We start from the raw sequence: 22,172 nt of genomic DNA on the forward strand, positions 1-22,172 counted from the left end.
GGATGGAGGGTCCCTTAGTTCTTTTTTTTGTCGTTGTTGTTACTGTTATTTTGTTTAGGAGGCACCCAAGGTGTAGATGAAACACACACCCGTGGAACCAGGGCCATAGTTTACCTTCAGAGGGCTCTGCATATGGGCTCTTGGAAAATCCTGAGCTTCTTGAGAATCACCAACTGCCTTACCTAGTAAATGAGCTCAGATGGCTGAAGGTGGTGGCTATAGCAAGATCAGAAGTGGAACTACACCTACTGGTCTGGCATGAGCCATGGTACCTGTCTTAGTGGGTAATCATAGGCATCTCCACCCAACAGCAGCCATTTGTTGTTGAGGATTCTGTAGTTGATGAGCATATAATGAAAGTGAGGGTGAAGCACACCCTGAACTTTGTCTCTTGTATTATAATCTCCTATCAAGATTTTTGAAACTGGAGAATGCCAAACTCCTTCATATTAGGCTAGTGCCCCCCTCAAAACATTCATTGTCTTGGGCAACTTCAATGCTACTACTGGCAGTTATAGTTGACTATGAATTATATGTTGGTCCCCATGGCACTGGTACCAGGAACCCCAACAGCTCTCCTCATGATTTTGCCAAGATCTAGGAAGTTAAGTATTGTAGTTGTTATAAGAAACCAGAGCTGCACCACAGGACTTTGTATAGCAATCCTGAAGGGGTAGCAAAGGTGACCACATCCTCATAAGCACTCTTTGGAGGATCATTCATAACTGCAATTTTCTTTTTTTTTTTAAGCACACAGTTCTCTGTAGCTGCTCATAGGCTTGCTGCAACACTCAAACTTCATGTCAAGTCAAGAGTAACCATATTGTGTTTCATTTCAAGAGACATAGACTTGGCATTGTGCCCATGAGTATGCAGTGACAGTCTCATATCATTTCAATGTGCTCATCACCCTTGAGGACCCTGTAGATTTGGGAGATACCTTCAAACTTGAAACTCTCCAGGCTGCAAAGGAGTGCCTTGGAGAATGCCCAAGGTCAAGGAGTGTTTTTCTTCAGAGAAGGCACTGGGGGGGGGGGGATACAAAGAAGAGTCTCACTGCCAGGCTTGCTGGGAATCAGGACTAATATAGGGCTCTGTCACATAGGATTAGATCTCTCCTGAAGAGTAACAAGGAGAGTTAACAGGAGGATCTGCCACCCTATTTAAAGAAATTATTTGAAAATATCAAAAATAAGTTAAATGCTCTGGCATGACCGTCTATGCATGAGCTGTCAAATGGCAGCTTTATTTTTATTTTTTTCCTCCGCAAATTTAAATGTCCCACCGAGCCTGAGTTTAAATGCCTAATAAGTGGTCGTGGTGAGCCAGTCCTAGTGTAGGTGGCAGGAATCATTTTGTTACATTATTTTTGATAAATATGAAAAAATAATCACATACCAATGTATTTTCGTGCATCTAGTAACCTCTCCCCAGCCCACCACAACTTTCTTGCCTCCCACTCAGATGAACTGGTGCCTGAGGGAAGACTGCTTTGTTTACACTGCAATCTTCCTTCATGAGCTCTTGCTAAGGAATTAGAGCATTTACTATTGAGTCCTTCACTGAGCTCAGCCTACCATCTGGTGGTCCTGCTGGAGCCTGTGCCAGAGCCAAACCTGCAGCAAGCTGGGGTCAAGCGAGCCTACATGGACATTTTTCCGTACACAACTAGCAAAATATAAGAGTTGTAATGGTCACTATCATGTTTACACCAAAAAATTTGAGTGCTGTATGTGATTCATGTCGTTATAATGAACATTGTTGGCAAAATAAGAGCATTCATCGATATATCCTACAACACTCCATCCCGTGGTTCATAGGAATGCATCAGTGCAGCCTCGTGGGTAAATATTTCCTTCATGCAAGAAAAGAGAAGTCAAACAAGTCCAGCATAGTATTATACTCTCAAAATCTTACAGTAGTAGTGGAAGATAGTGTTGAAAATTTTACCACTCAACATTCCTCCGGCTGGCACGCCGCTGCCTCAACACGATGCATTCCTCTGTCTCTCCAATCAGAGCGTGGGAGGTTGTTTACACTGCTGCTAAACATATCGTACGCTGCCAGCAACAAGTATTATACTTATTTCATATTTCTAATTCAAATCATAATACACATCTTCAGCATCTTATAATATTACATTCACTATATGGAACTTTAAAAGAACAACATATATGTTAGCATGTGACAATTGTTTAAGTGGGAAAAAATATATATCTTAATTTCCTATTTCTTGCATTTCCACATTTCTTAAATACTACTAGCAAGTCAAGTGTCTCTATACCGTAGCTATGAGAAAAATATGCGATTTCTAAATAGTAGCAAAAAATTTGGAAGAAAAATTGTTTGGACACACGCCGCATGCACAATATTGTTGGTAGTTCCACCAGGGCCACCAGATGGCAGGCAGAGCTCAGTGAAGGACCCAGTTGCCCTGAAGCCTTTCACTAACATCACATCAGCATAGAAATGGCATGTGGAGAAGAACCGCCAAATGGCAGCTTATACGAGGAAAACGCAAATAACTGCTATGCACCAACACTCATGTTCAAGGTAAAGCGCCTCACTACTACAAGATCCCTCACCACCACCACAACCACCAAACCAATTGTTACATTCAAAAGTATGGTTAAAATGCATGAAAGTCAAGTATGCAGTATACTTTACAGTTAAATTGCCACCCAAGTGACAGTAATAGAACACAATTTTGGCTATGACAAGTGTCATCTAGTTACAAGCATGTATGGAACAAACATCAATATAGAAAAAGGTTGAAACGCAGAAAGTGAAGAAGAACTACCACTCCAACCAAAGGCAAAGAGAGAAGAAAAGTAGATGACACTGTAAGCAATGAGTATAAACCAGGTGAGTTTGGAAGATCAAACCTGGCAACGATGAATGACTTCCTGCATCACAATACCCTTGTCTTAAGAGTGATTAATACCTTTGAAAGGGGGAACCAGGAGTCACATCATTAGATACAGGGTTAGGAGCTAGACATGTTATAGAACAAAGTTAGAAAAAAAAATTATCAATTTCATTTCTTTTCCATAATACAGTAATAATACAATCCAGACTGCAAATTTTCTCAATTTTTTTGGCGACAATAAAAAGGTTTGAACAATTTTTTTTTCTAACTTTGTAAGGAAAATTATAAAGCATTTTGTGTGCAAAGGACAAAAAGATTAATGCAAAAATGACGGAGGATAAAATCCTCAATTCAATCTATGTTTGAATAAGATGATCAGAGTATTATTCTTCATAATATATATTAAAATCAAGACCCTCGGGCTATTTATAAAAAAGAGGCGGATCCTTCCCTTAAATCAGGAGTCTTACAAAGGACATTGTGGGCCCTTTTAATGCAAATGACCTCAAGCCTGCCTACTGAGCTGAAGAAGTTTTGCTCCAGACCTCCCTCTCAGGTGAGCACTATCCTAACAGCAGAGGATTGCCTCAGGTCAGACATGGATGGGTTCATTGGAATAAGTACTTTGAACAGTTGTAGTATCAGTTCAGAGCTGCTCAAAGCTAAAGTTGTGGCCATGATCTTTGGGTTGCAAGCAGTCTTTACTGTCCTATGCCAATTTAGTACCATTTCTCCTGACTGGAAGAGGGGGCTAGTCATCCCTATCTGGAAAGGGAAAGGGAACTACCGAGACTGCAACAGTTATTGTGGTATCACATTGCTTACTGTGCCAAGCAAGGTATAGTTGCCAATCTCATGCTCATGGAGATCTGCAGCCACCTGCTAAAGTCACAAAGTTCACACCTGGTAAGTCATCAGATTATTGTTTGGGCTTTCCCTTCATATTTTTCTCCTCACCATGTACTATCTAAACTCTTTCATCTCCCACTATCCCCTTGCTATTTTTTCAATTGATGGGAGAGCTGTGTAGAGGATGCAAGGCTAACCCCGTGCTCAACCGTGAATGGCCTGAAGGAGCCACAAGCAGTGTACCCTTTTCTTCCATTGCCCTTACTCCTCATGGGGATTCTAAGGAGCTGATTACTCCCTCCACTTGCTGAACGTCTCACCATGGCCAGCTATGAAATTTATCCCACCACTACAGAGGCTTTGAGGACAGCCCCTTTAACAAATCACCTCCAGATTCCCTCCCCTCCGGTGGCCCAACTCTGCCTTTGACCTCGATTACAGACCACTCTGCCTGCCTAACTGTCTACAGTCTACACCCTCTTCCTTTCATCTTGGGATGATCTAAAATATACTATAACGTTCTAGACTGTACTGTTCTGGATATATATATATATATATATATATATATATATATATATATATATATATATATATATATATATATATATATATATATATATATATATATATATATATATATATATATATATATATATGAGAAGAGGGCGAGGAGACAGTCCCAGTCATAGTAAGCTAGTGGCCAGTGAAGCGTCAAGAGTGAATTATACGTACTACTAAGGAAGAATATTAAACTGCTGAAGCTGTGCACAACAATAAACTATCAATCAATCAATCAGCTGGTCTTTATACATATCTCCCTCCCACGGAGTCTCTTGACGGCGACACTGAACGGTGAACCCACGTAATACGTCCGGCTTAACAATATATATATATATATATATATATATATATATATATATATATATATATATATATATATATATATATATATATATATATATGTATATATGCAGTTAATTCTACTTTGAGGTATAATGAACCTACATATAATTAAGGAGTGCCCATGAAAGGCGCGACAATGGGGGGGAAAAGAGGAGGGGCTGTAGGTGGATGCTGACTTGCTCCGATATGTGGTGGAGGAGAGAGAGAGAGAGAGAGAGAGAGGAATGGGTGGTACGTTGGGCTACTTTTCCCTCTCGTCTTTGGGCTATTCTATCATTGGGCTACTCTTTTTATAAGTGAATACTGACAATAAATATTGATAAGAATAAGAATAAAAGGAAATGTAAAGAATAGCAGGCGAGAAATCAAGTGGTGAAGTAGAGGCCGGTGAGGGATGGAAAGCAAAGGGGTGATCGATGCATTGGGCTATCATTTATCTTGGGCTACTTTTTCATATGAGGTTCTATATATACGCACTTTATATATACGTCTGATTGATTGATTGATAGTTTATTGTTGCAGGTAAACAACAAGGGAGAAGGGAGGAACATGCCATCCCAACCCCCAGGCAGGACAGAGTGTGATTATACACTTGATGATCGGTATGGATTCTATTATCTGAATTACTTATCAGAACTTATTATCTTAATATAGTGAGTTAATTGTTATCAAAATCAACATGTCATCAATATTACCATTATCACGACCCAGCCCCGGGAGGTTCATGGGCTCGAAGGTAGCGATTAGCGCAGCCCTCAGTCTAGCGCCTTGGCAACACTGAGCCCGGGCAGCACGTACAGTACCTGTCTGTCGCGTCAAGGTGGCAGTGGAGCCGGCCCTGACAGCCCCCTGAAACATTGAAGAGGAAGAAGAAACTCGCCACGTGATATTCAGGGGTTTAGCACGTACGACACCGCCGCACAGCTTTAACAACCTCCACCAGTGACGCGGCGAGGAGGTTGGGAGGCCACTACCACCACCAGCGGCATGGCGTCTGCAGGGAAGGGGGTGAGTCCTCAGTCAGAACATTCCCGGGTTAAGATTCGTTTTACCGTGCCAGTATCTCATTACCTACCTTATGAAACATCAGTAGCTCTTCTTATATCTTTTCTACAAACCTTCAACAGTCATGGTGTAGTGCGGCGACGGCCTGATGAACGAGCCTCCCATAACCCAGTTAGTCAGTGTAGTACCTCCTTGGCCGACTCGGTAAGGCGTGGCTCTCCCCGCTGGTCGCGGGTTCAATCCCAGGCAGCCGGCGAATACCCTGATCTTGATTAATTTCTCGAGTGTTTCGTTACACGCAGTGGTGGTATGGGAGTGGAGAAAAGAGTAAATTCAGGCATTAAACTGGTGGCATAGCGGTGGGCATCCTATCCTGCGGTTCTTTTGAGTTTCCCCGAAGGGGTAACAGGTAGGATGGCCCATGCTCTCCGAGGATAATAGAAAATGGGAAGTGTTGGAGGTATGTCTCTACGGGGACATTGTGAAATTGTGCACCAAAATGGGGTCACTGTCTAAAGGTCTTTACACAGAAATTAATCAACATACGGGGAAAGCCGTGTAGTGCGGCGACGGCCTGATGAACGAGCCTCCCATAACCCACTTAGCCAGTGGGGTACCTCTTTGGCCGACTCGGTAAGGAGTGGCTCTCCCGTCACGCTGGTAGCGGGTTCAATCCCAGGCAGCCGGCGAATACCCTGATAAATTAACTTCGCGTGTGTTTCGTTACACGCAGTGGAGAAAAGAGTAAATTCAGGCATTAAAATGGAAATGCTTTCAAAATCCAATTCAAGGATTTCTTACCTAGATTTTTTTACCTAGATGGGGAGAACCCCATCTAGAATCAGGTGACGCCTCCAACCAAGACAGCAAGTAGATTGTCCTTTAGATGTTCTGATGGTTGGCTAATGTGGCATCACCAAGACCACACAAACAACTGCCATAATACTCTTGAGTAAGTGCCAAGACAATATAGGCAGGTTGGCAATCCCGAGTGGAGACACAGCACAGCCACAGCACAGGACACAAGTTTACAAGTTGAAGAGATACTCAACAACCCAAAGTCAATCAAAATCATACAAAATTTGACCGAGAGAAGTGTGGAGATGCCGTTTGAAAGCATTAACAGAATTCACCACGACAACTGATTCAGGTAAATTATTCCAAATGCTAATGACCCGCACTGAGAAGAAACGAGCTTGAACATCAGTGTTGTAACGAGGAACAAAAAGCTTAAAGGAGTGGCCTCTTGTGTCTCTGTTGAGATTTCTAACAAAGAGGTGACCTAGATTCGGACAAAACTCTTTCAGAATGTTGAACACCATAATGAGATCAGCTCTAATTAATCTTCCTTTAATGGAATAAAGACTCAATCTAGCGAGACGTTCAGTATATGGCAGATCATGGAAACCGGTAATTTTCTTGGTCCACCTCCTCTGAACATTTTCTAAAAGCCTAATGTCTCCTGTATAACCAGTGAACCAAACCACAGAGGCAAAGTCCAAGATAGGGCGAATATGCGAGATAAAAACTGCCTTCATGAAATCAGATCTACAAAGGGTACCCTTTAGAATACTGTAACCAATGCCTCCAGCCTTGCCAGTTATTTCTCTCACATGCAGATTAAACTTTAGGGAGGAATCCACTCTGACCCCAAGATCCTTATAGTTATCTACATCTTGTATGGGTTGGTTTCCAATAAAATATGATAAAGGAGCTAGAGCATAAAGGAAATTCCTACAAAAGTTCATTCTGGCACATTTACCAACTGAGAAAGATAAACCCCAAGAGCTGCTTGTGTTGTAAAGAGTGTTTATGTCTCTCTGCAAAATACTGTGAGAAATTAATTGGTTAGACTTAGAAATTTCTGTAGCTAGGTATAATTTAAGATCGTCAGCAAATAAACAAAACTTACAATTTAGTTCTGAAACAACATGATTAATGTAAATGAGAAAAAAGCAAGGGACCAGTTACCGACCCTTGGGGAACACCACTGCTTACTTTTGCTCCATAACTCTTACTACCATGGATAACTACTTGCATCTTTCTCCCACTCAAATAGTCTTTCAGCCATCCCGGCAAACACCCCCCAATCCCAATACTAGACAGCATTGTGAGTAATAATCTATGATTAACAACATCAAAAGCTTTCTTGAAATAAAAAAAATATCATATCCACTGACATACCACTATCATAGAAATGAGTCACATAGTCATAAGTATACAACAGTTGCTCGAAAACTGATCAACCCGATCTAAAACCATACTGATGCTGTGAAAGTAAGTTATTATCTTCCAAATAAGAAGTAAGTTGAGATACAATTATTCTTTCAAAAGATTTACAGCACACTGATGTCAAACTGATTGGTCTATAGTTGAGGGGATCAGAATGGATTCCACCTTTGAACAGTGGCATAACATTAGCATCTTTCCAGTCTGATGGGACTTGCATTGATAAAAGAGATTTTCTGAACAACAAGAGCAAAGGATAACTAATGGAGGGGGTACATCTCTTTAAAAATACTGAAGGTATACCATCAGGGTAGTCGTTTTCATATGAGGTTGTACGCAATGAACGTCTGTACTTAACGATCGGTATAGATACTATATTATCTGAATTACTTACCAAAACTTATTATCTTGATATAGTGAGTTGATTGTTATCAAAATACTGTCATCAGTACCATTAGCAAGACCCAGCCCCGGGAGGTGCATGGGCTCGAAGGTTAGCGGTTAGCGCAGCCTTCAGTCCAGTGCCTTGGCAACACTGAGCCCGGGCAGCACGTCCAGACGGTCCAGTTTCTGTATGTGTCGCGTCGAGGTGGTAATGGCGCCGGCTCTGACAGCCCCCCAAAAAACTGAAGAGGAAGAAACTTGCGACGTGATATTTAGGGGTTTAGCACGACAGCGCCGCACAGCTTTAAACAGCCGACCAGTGACGCGGCGAGGAGGTTGGGAGGCCACCACCAGCGGCATGACGTCTGCATGGTGGGCAGGGGTGAGTCCTCAGTCGGAACATTCCCGTACTAAAATCTCACGTACAGCCCTTTTTTGTTTTTTTTTTTTTTTTTTTTTTTTCCAGCAAAGGAGGCAGCTCAGGGGCATAATACAAAGACAACTACAAACACGTCCCCTCAGGTTGGGGAGGTGTCTACGTAGATGCTTACCTTACCTTAGTGATTTTTTTTTTTTTTTTTTTTTTTTTTTTTTTTAACGTCCGCCTATTGCGCCGGTAGGCTTGCTTGAGGGGCCTAGATGGTATTCGGCCCCAGCCCGTCATGGCGTAGGCAAGTGTTTATAGTGGCGCCATCTTTTGCCTCATGTTGTACCCCCGGAACTCGTTCTTGATTCTTGGACGGTTTCCTCTAGAGTACGGGTTGATGGGTGGTCTTCAGGACAGCATGTGGGTAGTTTTAAGCCACTCGGCGGTGACTGAAAACTCCGAGGTCTTAACGTGGGGATTCGAACTCGTGTCGTCCATCACGCGGTGAATGTGGGCCTAGCACGCTACCACTTCAGCCACCGCCTACCTTTCATAGGGGTTAAAGAAACCGTATTAACACAGTGAAAATAGCTCACCGGTGGCGTAGTTGATTTGCTGCCCTGACTTCTACTCAGAAGGCCCGGGTTCGATCCCCGGCACTCAATGGTGTTCATTATGGGAACTCATAGTGATGGCTCTTCTCAGTGATTCTGCCTCCAGTTTGTCATACCTATTTTTGAAGTAGGTCACGCTGGGGCTCTCTACAACACTGAAGGGGAGACTGTTCCATTTGGTCACCACTTACCTTAGTGATGGTAGAGGCTATAGTCAATCTATTTGAAACTGGCAGACAGGGGGGGTGACAGCTGCAGGTCAGCTAAGCCCCGCACCTTGCCGCACACTCAACACTTTTCGCTTCCTCTTATATGTCAGCTAGTTACTACCTTTAATCCGGTAGCAGCGGGGATCACCTCTAAGCGAGAAAAATGAGAAAAAATCATCACTCACACAAACCGTTTCATAATATATATCAAAGCATTTGTGATCAGTTTATGTATCATCTATTTTTGGGGGTTTAAATCATGGCACAAATTTGGCCTGTCGCTGCTACACGGTAAAGCTACAAATTTGGTCTGTCGCTGCTACCGGGTTAAATGAATTTAATTGAATAACTGGATAATCCAATAAAGTCATATAGTGTTTAGATTGTTTCGTTTTTAGGATAATAACAAATATTTTGTGTAAATATCAGGACACTTGACAATGTTGTATTCCAATGTTGTCAAGTGTCCCTGGTATTTACACAAAATATTTGTTATTATCCTAAAAACGAAACAATCTAAATACTATATGACCTTATTCAATTTTTAAATTATTTAATCAAATTCATTAAAAGGTAATAAATAGCTGACATATGAGAGGAAGAGGGAGGTGTTGAGAGTGTGTGGCAAGGTGCGGGGCAGTGCTGACCTTGGCTGACCCCCCAGCTGCCACCTCCCGCCCACCAGTTTTTCGTAGAAATACTATAGGGTGCCAAATAACTCATAGGGGTGCCTCTTTTCAGTGATTCTGCCTCCAGTTTGTCATACCTATTTTTGAAAGAGGTCACACTGGTGCTCTCTACAACACTGAAAGAGAGATGGTTTCATTTGGTCACCACTTACCTTAGTGATGGTAGAGGCTAGGGAGCTAAATAACTCATAGGGGTTCCTCTTCTCAGTGATTCTGCCTCCAGTTTGTCATACCTATTTTTGAAAGAGTTCACACTGGGGCTGTCTACAACACTGAAAGGGAGACTGTTCCATTTGGTCACCACTCTGGCATTGAAGAAGTTCCTCCTCTTTGTAGCCCAGGTGGAGTGGAAAAATTTTGGCGGCTTTTCCGATACCCTATGCCCCTGTCCACCCAGCAGTGAATGGGTACAAGGTATTAATTGGGGGTTGTGTCCTGTCTTCTGGGATCTGTTCCCTTCTATAATTCCTTCCCCCTCCTGTCTCTCTCCGGCATATGACCACAGATGTTGCGCTGACTTAATGAAACTTTCCAACTTTTCCTCTTTGTCGTTTGGTGTACCTCTTCTTTGCCCCCCCCCTTTTTTTTTTACATCTTCGCCTGTGATGCCAGTAGGCTTGTTTATGGAGGGGCCTGATGGTATAACCCAGCCCGTTGTGGCGCAGGCCAGTGTTTATAGTGGCGCCATCCGGCACATTACACTACATCCACAAGTGACAGTTTGGGCCAAATTGTCGGCATAGGCCATCCTTCCATCGCGGCCACCAAACTATTCTTCTCTGATAGGTTTAGATGTTCCGCGTTCCAATCTTATATTTGTTTTTCTCCCGAATCACTGGTTGTCCCCCTCCCCGCACCTTGAAGCTGTATTGTCTGTGCCGAGGTAGTCCTCATGCTGGACAGTTCTTGCCTCCTTGTAATGTAGGTCTTGTCACTGAATCTTTTGTTCTCCATAAATCTATTGTGTGCATTGATAACATAACAAGGTTAGGGACGTACTATTTCAGGTTATCGCGTCTTGGCAGCGGGTCACAGGTCGGGTTTGGTTAGATTTAGTTTAGTTGGGTCAGGTCAGGTTAGGTTTAGTCAGGTCATGTTAGGTTAGATTTAGATTAGTAGGTCAGATAAGGCTAGGTTAGATTTAGTTTAGTTGGGTCACGTCAGGTCAGGTTAGGTTAGATTTAATTTAGTTCAGTTAGGCCATGTTACTATACATTTCAGCGTCGGACAAATGCTGTTTTTCACAAATATCTCTTAACCCTTTCCTTGTGCGCGGTGCGGATGCAACTATTCCCTCAGGCGCAGTCGGGCAGCCCAATGGGGGGGTCTCTTTTAACCTCTGTATCTCAAAAACTATTCATCACAGTTAAAAAACAAAAACACCATTGGAAAGAGGAGGTCCAGATCTATAGGAGTCGGTTATGTATGCCTCTCTTGCAAACGTACATGGACGTTCAGGGAGTGTTGAATGTTAACACTTACATCGGTGCGTGCGGGATGATCAGCCATATTGAGGGAACTGCGGACATCTCTCCTTCAGATTCTGGCAAGGGAGCATTGCCAACTGCAATATTTACAACTATTTGGTCAAAGAGTCAGTCAGGTGATAGGTGAAGCTATGCAAAAATGCCGCTATATTGGGCAAGAATATCCACCAGTTACTCATCCGTAGATTTGCCACGCTGGGCTGATATGATTTTCCACCAAATTTAGTGAAGAACCCACTCAATTGGCAATCCTGTGTTGTGAGAATTAGTGTTGGAACACTCTCATACGCGGGAGTTTTGAGTGTGGGTGGAGCTCGCAGAGAGCGTTTAGCACCACCAGCAAATACGCCTAACACTCGCTGCGAGCACGTAGCAATGAAAGGGTTAAACGAATCGTTGGGTCAGTATGATATTTCAGCACACTACAATTAACATCTGGACCTAATTTATGGCTAACATACCACATTACTATATGTGTTATGTGAGGAGTTTATTCATGAAAAATAACACAAACCCGATGAGTCATGTTGACGCATTCGAAGGAAAGTGTGCCCCCCCCCCAACACCCTCCCAAACTATTCCTAACCACAACTACTTCTCCCCCTTCTCGCTCTTATTATCCCTCCTCTTCTCCCCCTAGTTCCTCGCCTCCCTCATCACTCTTGTGTCCCTCCCTATTTCTCCCATCATTGTATTATATATTAGAATGTTATGTAGGTGTATATGTATAGATATGATTATTAACTAAAAGCATGGTACAATTCCATGGAGGCAAGACGTATTTCACTTTGATAATTACTGTACAACAGCATGTTTACATACATGTGGTATGTAGAAGGTCCATGTTTGCAGTCCTTATGGTCACCCAAGTGAACACGATGTACGTGTACTGGCAATACCTGTGGTCTGGACCTTCTAGGAAAAGTTATTGCTGTTATTACATACTGTATACCTATTCATCATAAAATGTCAACTTGGTCTAGTTAATATAATGTTATTTTGTTGACTTGTCTCTTTCATATTTATTTCTTGACAAAATTATAAACTGCATATATTTTTCTCCATCTATACATATGTTTATAATGCGTAATAGTTATTACTATATACATATGTACATATACTATTTACATATGCCGCGCGGTGTTTCCTTTCAACCTTACCGGTGAGGCCCGGTGTCATGTTTCTCCACGGCCTCCAATTTCTTGCCAACTGTTTTATTGATAAACCAAAAGGCAGATTGATATGAACACCCACAGATCTATATATGCAGCTGGTCTGGTGTACCTGACTGTACCCCCAGTGTTTTCCAGCACAGGATGGCATAATGTTTTATTCTTTCATAGGAAAACATCAATGAATCCAGTACAGTAGCAGCAGCCTCACCACCACCCAGTGCCAGGAAGAGGAAAGGGGCAGCAGGAGAAGCTGGCAAGAAGGAAGGGGCGGGTGTCTCCAAGAAAATGCGTTCCTTTCTGCAGGAACAGGAGGCCACAGTTGTGGCTGTCATCACTGCCTGCCAGGAGGCTCAGTCCCAGCTGGACCAGTACCAGGCCTGGGGTGAGCGGCAGCAGCAGCAGCTGGAGGACAGCCTCCAGGGACTGGTGGACCAGAGCAGGAGTGCCAGAGAGCTCATACAGCAGGAAATGTTGCGTGTGGCGGCCAAGAAGGAGGAGGCAAAGAAGAGGGAGCAGGAGCTGCTGGCCGTGCAGATGTTGCTTACTCCTGCAACAGAGCAAGAGGCATGCATGGCAGTGGCTGAGGTGTTTCACTGCACCAGTGAGGCAGAGCAGGTGGTGGAGGAGTACCAACAGTGTTTTCCTGATGCCAGCATCCTCACCACCACCAAGAAGGTGAGTGTGCCAATGCTGCGCCAGTGCCCTGGGCCCTTAGCCACAGAAGTGAACACAGGAGGTGTATGAAAGGTTACACACAGGGGTACACATAGGGGGGCATACACGGCTACACACAGGAGGTATACACGGGTACACACAGGGGGTACACACAGAGGGCATACACAGGGATACACACAGGGGGCATACACAGGGGTACACACATGGGGTACACACAGGGGGCATAGATGGGAGTACACAGGAGTGTGTGGAGTGAACTTCTTCCCTAACCCAGTGTTGTTCCAGGTGAGAGAGGCATTTAAGGCAGCCCTGGAGGCTGCCCAGGCTGTTCAGGCAGCTCCAGACACTGTCACTACAGAAGAGCCCAGGGCCCAGTTCCCTGTCAGTCCCAGAAGAGCCAAGGCCCCAGTCTGTCCCAGACCTCACCATCATGGTAAAACTGAAGGTCAGTAAACCCCCAAGTGTCACTCTTGTTGCAGCGAGTCCCTGGCACACAGCGCCGCAGTGTTTGCCTTAACTCAACACAGCACTACAGAGTCACCTTAGCTTGTCACTGTATGATTGCAGTGTTTGCCTTACCTCAACACAGCACTACAGAGTCACCTTAGCTTGTCACTGTATGATTGCTGTGTTTGCCTTACCTCAACACAGCACTACAGAGTCACCTTAGCTTGTCACTGTATGATTGCTGTGTTTGCCTTACCTCAGCACAGCACTACAGAGTCACCTTAGCGGTAAATCTTAAGAATCACCACTCCACCCCCTCCACCACCCCAGCCCCCCCAATCCCCCAAGACAAGCCTGGGGAACTGTGGGGGGAGTATTGAGCCCATATCACTGAAAAATGGCCTTCCAAAATTTCCTAGAAAAAGTCCCTAAATCAGGAAAAATTTCATAGTCTCAGGAAAATCCAAATCCCCTACTACTCACATCATGCGTAACTAACCAAGCATACCATCGCTAACCACCCCAAACAGCCCTGAGCCATGACTCAAGGTCATCCGGGACTGGCTGAACAGGCCCGGCTATACCCAGCTCAGCATGGCAGCCGTTGGGCTGCGTGTTCTAAAAAATAAATAACCATGGACCTGGTCTCACAATTGCTAATCGCTAACCAAGCATACCAGCGCTAACCAAGCATACCGTTAACCAAGCGTGCCTGCTTCTAACCAGCAAGCAAGCTTTAACCAACCATACCGCTACAACGTTTGTAGTTGTAGAAAAAAAATATATGAAGACCAAGTGATGCTCATACGGTAGGTAATGAATGCGTTAGCTCGATTAATCCCTTTAGGGAGCTGTGGTTTTGGTGGTCGTTAGCTCGATTAATCCTTGTGAACAGTGATTTTGGTGGTGGCCAAATCACTGAAAATGGGGTTTCAAAATGTCCTAACAAAATCCCCAAAATAAAAAAAAAATTAGTCTTAAAGAAAGGAAATTTCTAAACGTACTCTTGTAATCTATTCCTATATAACGTAGTCACTGCAGCGTCTGTTGACGAGTGTAGGGCGTGCAATTGGATGGTCAGCGTAGTTGAACCCCCACCCCACCACCCCAATCGTAGTAGAGTAACTCTTGGGAAATGTCATGTTTCATAATTACATATGGTACAATACGGACTGTTAACCCGTCCACTTCTTGTAAGTTGATGCTAGATAATTTTTACCGAGTAGTTTAAGGTACAAAATAAAACAGATTTGTGACAACTGTCATCCAGATCGAACTGACGCTCCTGCTGTTAACTGACGCGAGTGACCTACCGACTGCTACGTATGACCCTGGCCTCCATTTTACTCAAATTCCACTATAAGTATCGCGCATTGAACAATATCCGTTTGTTTTCTGACACGTGCTTGTCACACCATGTGTTACACTTGACACGCCTGTCTTTGTTGGACCCAGTACTGGGATAGTAATCGGTCCTTTGTCAACCTACATGCACACCAATAAAGAGGTTAAATACTCAGTTAACACTTACCAAGGTAAAGTAGACGGATATTTTGAGGGAGTGAGTGTCGGGCCTTCCATCCATTATGGCGGCTTGAAAACAACTGACTTCAGGAACCCGCCGTTAGGTGCCGCGCGCTGATATACCCTAGAGTAGTTTTTTTTACGATGTATTAGAAAATACAAATAGCTGTGGCATTAGTTGCTTTAATATAGAAAAATAACATATAACTCTTAAAATACCGTTTTTTTTGTCAATTTATAATCCATGCGCATTTTGGATATTACTGACTTAGGAACTAGTTTGTAGGGTGCACTGCAAGGCAGGTATGAGGCTCAGTCTGTGCATAGAGGCGCTTGTGAAACAATAACAATGGACTTAGAAAATCCAAGCCACCGAACTCTATAATTAAAGAGGCTTGCCCCCTTCCCCAAGGTAAAGCGTATACGAAAATGCATTATATTAATAATTCTTTCGCGTGCTAAATTACTATGAATATTGGTTTGGAGTGGTTATTCTTAAGTTTTGCCCTGCTGTGTTTGCCATACCTCAGCATAGCACCAGTAGTCACCTTACCTTGTCATGGCATAATTAGTGTTTCTGTTAGTGCCTCAGTGAGTTCTGAGTTCAGCTTCATAATCAAAACTCCCTTAAAGAGTCGGCAGCTTTCTTTACACACTTATTTCCTGCTGGCCAAGGCAGCAGCCTGATGTGGTCTTCTTGCTCTTCCCTTCCCTCCACCTTGAACTTTTGCAGGTCAAGGACCTCCGCCGCCTGACAAAGCACGCAAGGAGCCTGCTGCAGGCTGGCCAAGTGTTAGCTGTGCACCAGGTGGAAGGTCAGCACCGACATGCAAGAATAAGTCTCGAAGCTGGCCGGCTGTTCCTCCACGCCCTGAAGGAGCAATCCCTGCCGCGGGATGCGGCAACCCTGCAGGTGAACTTTGTCCAGTTTTTCCTTAAAGTTATGCACACTCTTTGCTGATACTACATCCTCACTTAGTCTGTTCCAAACCTCTATATTTCTTTGTGGGAAGCTGTATTTCTTTGTCTCTCAAGCATCTTCCTTTTCTGAATTTTTTACTGTGTTCTCTTGTGTTCCTGGTGTTTATTCCTTTTCTTAGTAGTACAGGTAACTCTCGATTTACGTGAGTTTGGTTTACACGTTTTTGAAATACCGCGGGGTCCAAAATCCAAATAAATGTTTAATTTACACGTTTTTTCCACTTATACGCGATATTTTATGGAGTGGCCACCAGATGTTTCACGCAACTGGACTCACACGGCGCCACGGCCACATAGCTGAGCTCAGTTCTTCCCGCGCACCACTTGAATAACAATACAGTACCCATGCTGCCACGCTACTCAACAATAGGGGTGGGCAGGTACTAACAGTACCAGTTATACAGTACGGTACCGGTACCAGATTGCTCGGTACCGGTACCAATACTAGCCAGTCGCTCATGGTGTCCCTCATTTCTTCCTCACACGAGTGAGGCTGAGACTGAGTGGATATCTAGGTGATATGGATATTTTCTCTCTCTCTCTCTCTCTCTCTCTCTCTCTCTCTCTCTCTCTCTCTCTCTCTCTCTCTCTCTCTCTCTCTCTCTCTCTCTCTCTCTCTCTCTCTCTCTCTCTCTCTCTCTCTCTCTCTCTCCACTGAATGAAGTGAATATTTATTTTTCTATAGAAACCTACCTCTTGTTTGATTTACATTGTTTTTGATTTACGCGACCTCTTCAAGGACACAATACTCGCGTAAATCGCGAGTTACCTGTAACTCCTCATTATCTACTTCCATTTTAATCAATAATTTATAAATTTGTATTAGGTCTCCCCTTTCTCTTCTTTGTTCCACTGTTGAGGTCCATTTCCTTTAACCTTTCATCATATGTCAATCCCTCCAGTTCTGGAACCAATTTTGTTGCCATTCTTTGTATTCTTTCTAGTTTTTTGTGTTTCTTCTTATGGGGAGACCACACCACTTCTGCATATTTCAATTTTGGTCTAATCATAGTGGTTATTAACTTTTTCATCATATCTTTATCCATGTAGTGGAATGCTAATCCTATATTTCTTACCATTTTATACGTATCACCATTATTAACCCGGTAGCAGCGACGGGCCAAATTTGTGGCTTCACCGCGTAGCAGCGACGGGCCAAATTTGTGCCATGATATTTACCCTCCAAAATAGATGATACTTAATCAGATCACAAATGCTTTGATATATATTATAAAATGGTCTGTGTGAGGGGTGATTTTTTCTCATTTTTCTCGCTTGGAGGGACCATTAAGAAACACGATCTCTGCTGCTACCAGGTTAACATTCAGGATTAACATTCATTCTCAGGCTGTTGATTATCCTGTATTGTCACTCCCAGATCTCTCTCTTCTTGAACTTCCTTGAAGTAATATTAATCCATCTCCCATTCTATATGTTCATTTTGATTTCCCTTCACTCTTCCCCATTTCCATTACATGACATTTCTTCACATTGAATTCCATCTCCCATTTCATACTCCATTCCCAAATCTTACTTAGGTCATCTTGCAGAATTTCACAGTCTTTACTGTTTCTTATATGTCTCAGCAGTTTCACATCATCTGCAAACAGGCTCATATAACTGATTACCCTCTGGCATATCATTTCTATATACTAGGAAAAGTATTGGTGCCAATACCGATCCTTGAGGCACTCCACTATCTACAATTCTCCATTCTGATTTCTTGTCCTCTTCCACTGTTCTCATTTCTCTTCCCCTTAAGTAACTTTCCATCCAGTTCTTCATTTTCCCTTTCAGTCCTCCTATATTCTCCAGCTTCCATAGTAGTCTTGTATGTGGAACTTTGTCAAAAGCCTTCTTCAGGTCCAAGTACACGCAATCAACCCATCCGTCCCTCTCCTGTATTATGTCTGTCACTCTTGAGTAAAAGCTCAGTAAGTTTGTTACACATGAGTGCCCTTTTCTAAACCCATATTCTTTTCCTGTGATTATATTATGTTTTGGAAATTTCATCCATTGTTTCGTTATCACTTTCTCGCATATTTTACATACTACACTGGTCAATGATACTGGTCCATAGTTCAGGGGTTCTTCCTTTTTTCCACTTTTGTATATAGGGACCACTTCAGCCCTCTGCCATTCCTTTTGTATTTTACCAGTTTCTATTGAGCATTTTAATATTTTATGATATCATATATCATACCAGTCCAACCAGCTGATTTCTGCATTTTTTCAATATATAGCCTGAGACTCCATCCAGTCCTACTGCTTTCCTCTCTGCCAGCTCCTCCATTATTTTATATATCTCATCTCTAGTCACCATGACTTCATTCATATGAACATTTATCTTGTCATCTTGTGGTACATTGAATTGTGATTCTTTTGTAAAAACTTGCTGGAAGCTCATGTTTAGCAGCTCAGTCATGTCTTTAGGATCTTCGATTATCTTATTTCCATCATTCAATCTCTCTATTGTTTCCCTTGGTTTGATTTTTCCATTTATGGATCTATAAAACAGTTTAGGTGCTTCCTTGCACTTTTCGACAATAGGTATCCTTTTCATAGCCTTTCTCTTCTCTCCTTATTTTCATGTATTCATTTCTTGCTATCTTAAAATCTTCTTTATTCCTTTGATTCTTATTTCTTTTCAGTCTCTTCAACGCTTTGTCTTTTTTTTCCTTTGCCTTTGCACATCTTGCATTAAACCAATCCTTTTTTCCTTTTTCTTTGAGTTTATTTTCTGGTACATATTTCATAACTCCTGATTGATACGCCTCCATAAAAATATCATACTTTTCTTGCACCTCTCTTGTTCTCTTTAACTTTTCCCAGTCTAGCTCTCCATAGTATTTCCTGAGATTTTCCATGTCTGCCTTCCTATAGTTTAACCTGTTTCTTTTATATGGTTCGTCCCCCTTACTTCCTTCCTCCTCTGTTTCCATCTCTTTTATCACATGATCTCACTTTCCCAGGGGGCACCCATACCTTGATTCATTCATCAAGTGCATTCCCTTTGTTAACACCAGGTCTAGTCTCGCCGGTTTGTCGTCACTTCCGTATCTCGTGTTTTCCTTCACCCATTGCATCAAGTTTTCCATTGTCAATCTTGAAAATCTTTCCCCTTTTGCTGTTTCACTACCTCCACTTTCAAATATTTCCCAGTTTACCTCTTTACAGTTAAAATCTCCAACTAACAAGACTCTTGTTTGCTTTGAGTAATCTACTCAAACTCTGAATGGTATCTTCAATCATTGTCTCATATTCTTCTTTGTGAGTGTGTGTATGTGTGTGTGTCATTACCTGTTGTGTGTGTGTGTGAGTATGTCATCACCTGTTGTGTGTGTGTGTGTGTCATCACCTGTTGTGTTGTGTGTACAGGTCAGCGAGGTCGTGCCACCCTCCCCCCCCTGCATGGTGTTCCTGGACCTGTCCTGGCCGGGCCACGCGCCGCGCCGGGTCCACATCCGTCTAGGCTCTGACACCCCGCGGGGGCGGCAGTTCATGCTTTTGTGCATGGGGCAGTGTGGCCCCTCCTACCTCAACACCAAGTTGTTCAGGGTGGAGAACAAGGGGGAGCCGGGAGAGTGTGTGAGGGGCGGAGACTACGAGAGTAATGATGGTACAGGGACATGTCAGCTGCTGCCTTTCCTTGATCGGGGTGTGTACCAGGAGTCGCACTGGGCAGGGGATGTGTTTGCGAAGCGGCTGGGGAAGGGTCTGTTTGGCATCCTCACCAGGGACCATCAAGCTGAGGAGTGGGGGATTGATGTCTTCAGTGAGGTGGTGGAGGGACTGCATGTGGTGGCCGAGGCAGCCCTACACAGCAACATTATGGAGGTGACTGTAGTAGACTGTGGTGTGGTGTTGAGAGGGTAATGGCCTGCACCACCACCATCACCACAGCAACATTAAGGAGGTGACTCGTGGACTGTGGTGTGGTGTTGTGTGGCCTGCACCACCACCACCATCACCACCATTGTGGAGGTGACTGTGGTAGAATGTGGCGTGTTGATGCGTTCATAAAAATAACATCCGTGTAATGTTTCCTTGCCCACGGAATAGCCTGACTAACCCTCTCTTTATAGACTACAAGTTACTGAAACTGCCAGACCTAATGCACCTCCAGACCTGTCTGTCTGTACACAGCGCTTTGTACTCACACCCACCTGACTGTGCCCTTCATCCAGTCACTCGCAATGACGGTAACAGTGGCCTTGACACTCAGAATCCCATCATGCTTGGACACCTTCAGTGCTGTCTGGCTGGTTGTCATCATTAAGTATTTACCCCTGTCTTTGTTTAGGAGTGGCACACAGCCCTCTGGCACTCTGTGTGTTTCCTGTATGCTGGTTGTCATCATTAAGTATTTACCCCTGTCTTTGTTTAGGAGTGGCACACAGCCCTCTGGCACTCTGTGTGTTTCCTGTATGCTGGTTGTCATCATTAAGTATTTACCCCTGTCTTTGTTTAGGAGTGGCACACAGTCCTCTGGCACTCTGTGTGTTTCCTGTATGCTGGTTGTCATCATTAAGTATTTACCCCTGTCTTTGTTTAGGAGTGGCACACAGCCCTCTGGCACTCTGTGTGTTTCCTGTATGCTCTCTCCAGCCTCTGTCTCAGTTTGTGCCAGGAGCAAGCCACCATCTGCACAATGTAGTATTGCTGTAGTAAATGTATCACTTTTAAAGCCAATATTGTAAGTTCGAAGCCTTCTTGTGGTGTCATCTGTAATAAGTAAAGACAGAAGTGTGGACCCATTGCATCCTTGTTTAATTTCCTTTGTAATATTAACAGATGTGTAAGTCTCCCCATTCATGTACAGGTCCGTTGAGTCGTCCGTCAATACTCCAGCTGTAACTGATGTGTAAGTCTCCCCATTCATGTAAAGGTCCGTTGAGTTGTCTGTCAATACTCCAGCCGTAATATCCATAACTTTGGCTGCACACTGTATGCCACCAGGGTCTTAATCAGGCTCACTTCGGCTACAAGCAACAGCTTTCTGTGGTCTGGTGAAGTTCCAATCAGTTTTTTTGTTTTGTTTTTTGTTATAACTTTGACTAAGGCAGAGTTTAAAGATGTAGAGACTGTCACTCAGCCTCTTTTTCCAGCCTGGAGTTCACTTTATAATGTGCTGAGTCATGTGTTTTGTTCCCTGTAATCCCCATAAAGATGTAGGGACTTAATTCGAACTCAAACTAAGCACTTCAGTGAACCAAACCACTTACCCTTGTCTTTGTAGCGTTGCCTATTTTGTCTTATGTTCTCTTCTGATGTCAAATAATTATTTGTTTTATTAGCTTAAGTATTAATAATTAGTAAAATCACCATTCACTTTCACTTAACCTTACAATAATGTAATGAATACAGTTAACTGACGTCTAGGGGTTGAGTTGTGGTGAAAGAGCTAATTGTGACATAACATAATTGTAAGGTTAAGTGAAAGTGAATAGTGATTTTACTAAGGCATCAAAGACTATAAAAGTCTTTGGGCAGCATTTTGAGTCTGGGAGCTCTTCTTGCAGCAAGATCTTTAACTTTCTCTGTAGCTGAGCGTGTCCATCTTGTATTGCCGACTGGCGGCTGTGTAAACATGTCGGCGCCAAAAAAACAAGGAATGATGGATGCAGATAGCGAGATTTGAAGCCAGGAGGCCGAGGTGGCATTGTTAGAGCAAGTGAGGCAGCATCGACACGACATCTTTGGGACCCACAAGATAAGCTCTACTAGAAGCAGAGTTTACTGAAAACCACTTTTGAGAGAGTGGC

The 22,172-nt window shown here is 43.3% G+C and overlaps 1 protein-coding gene across 4 annotated transcripts; it reads left to right on the plus strand.

The window, feature by feature from the left end:
* Positions 1 to 5,385: 5,385 nt before the first annotated feature.
* On the plus strand, positions 5,386 to 21,167 carry LOC127004071 (protein diaphanous homolog 1-like). 4 transcript variants are annotated; one of them, XM_050871374.1, is made up of 5 exons: positions 5,386 to 5,629; positions 12,949 to 13,455; positions 13,741 to 13,900; positions 16,160 to 16,339; positions 19,786 to 21,167. In XM_050871374.1, exons 1-5 carry the CDS (start codon positions 5,609 to 5,611, stop codon positions 19,884 to 19,886), a joined length of 969 nt encoding a protein of 322 aa, XP_050727331.1. In that variant the 5' UTR covers positions 5,386 to 5,608; the 3' UTR covers positions 19,887 to 21,167. The 4 variants fall into 4 exon arrangements, with proteins under 4 accessions (XP_050727331.1, XP_050727330.1, XP_050727329.1 ...); XM_050871373.1 differs by lacking the exon at positions 5,386 to 5,629 and adding an exon at positions 8,416 to 8,621 and having other exon boundaries at positions 16,160 to 16,365; positions 19,784 to 21,167; XM_050871372.1 differs by lacking the exon at positions 5,386 to 5,629 and adding an exon at positions 8,416 to 8,621.
* Positions 21,168 to 22,172: the final 1,005 nt, after the last annotated feature.

The sequence above is a fragment of the Eriocheir sinensis genome, chromosome 27 (assembly GCF_024679095.1).
Source record: "Eriocheir sinensis breed Jianghai 21 chromosome 27, ASM2467909v1, whole genome shotgun sequence".
Lineage (NCBI taxonomy): Eukaryota > Metazoa > Arthropoda > Malacostraca > Decapoda > Varunidae > Eriocheir > Eriocheir sinensis.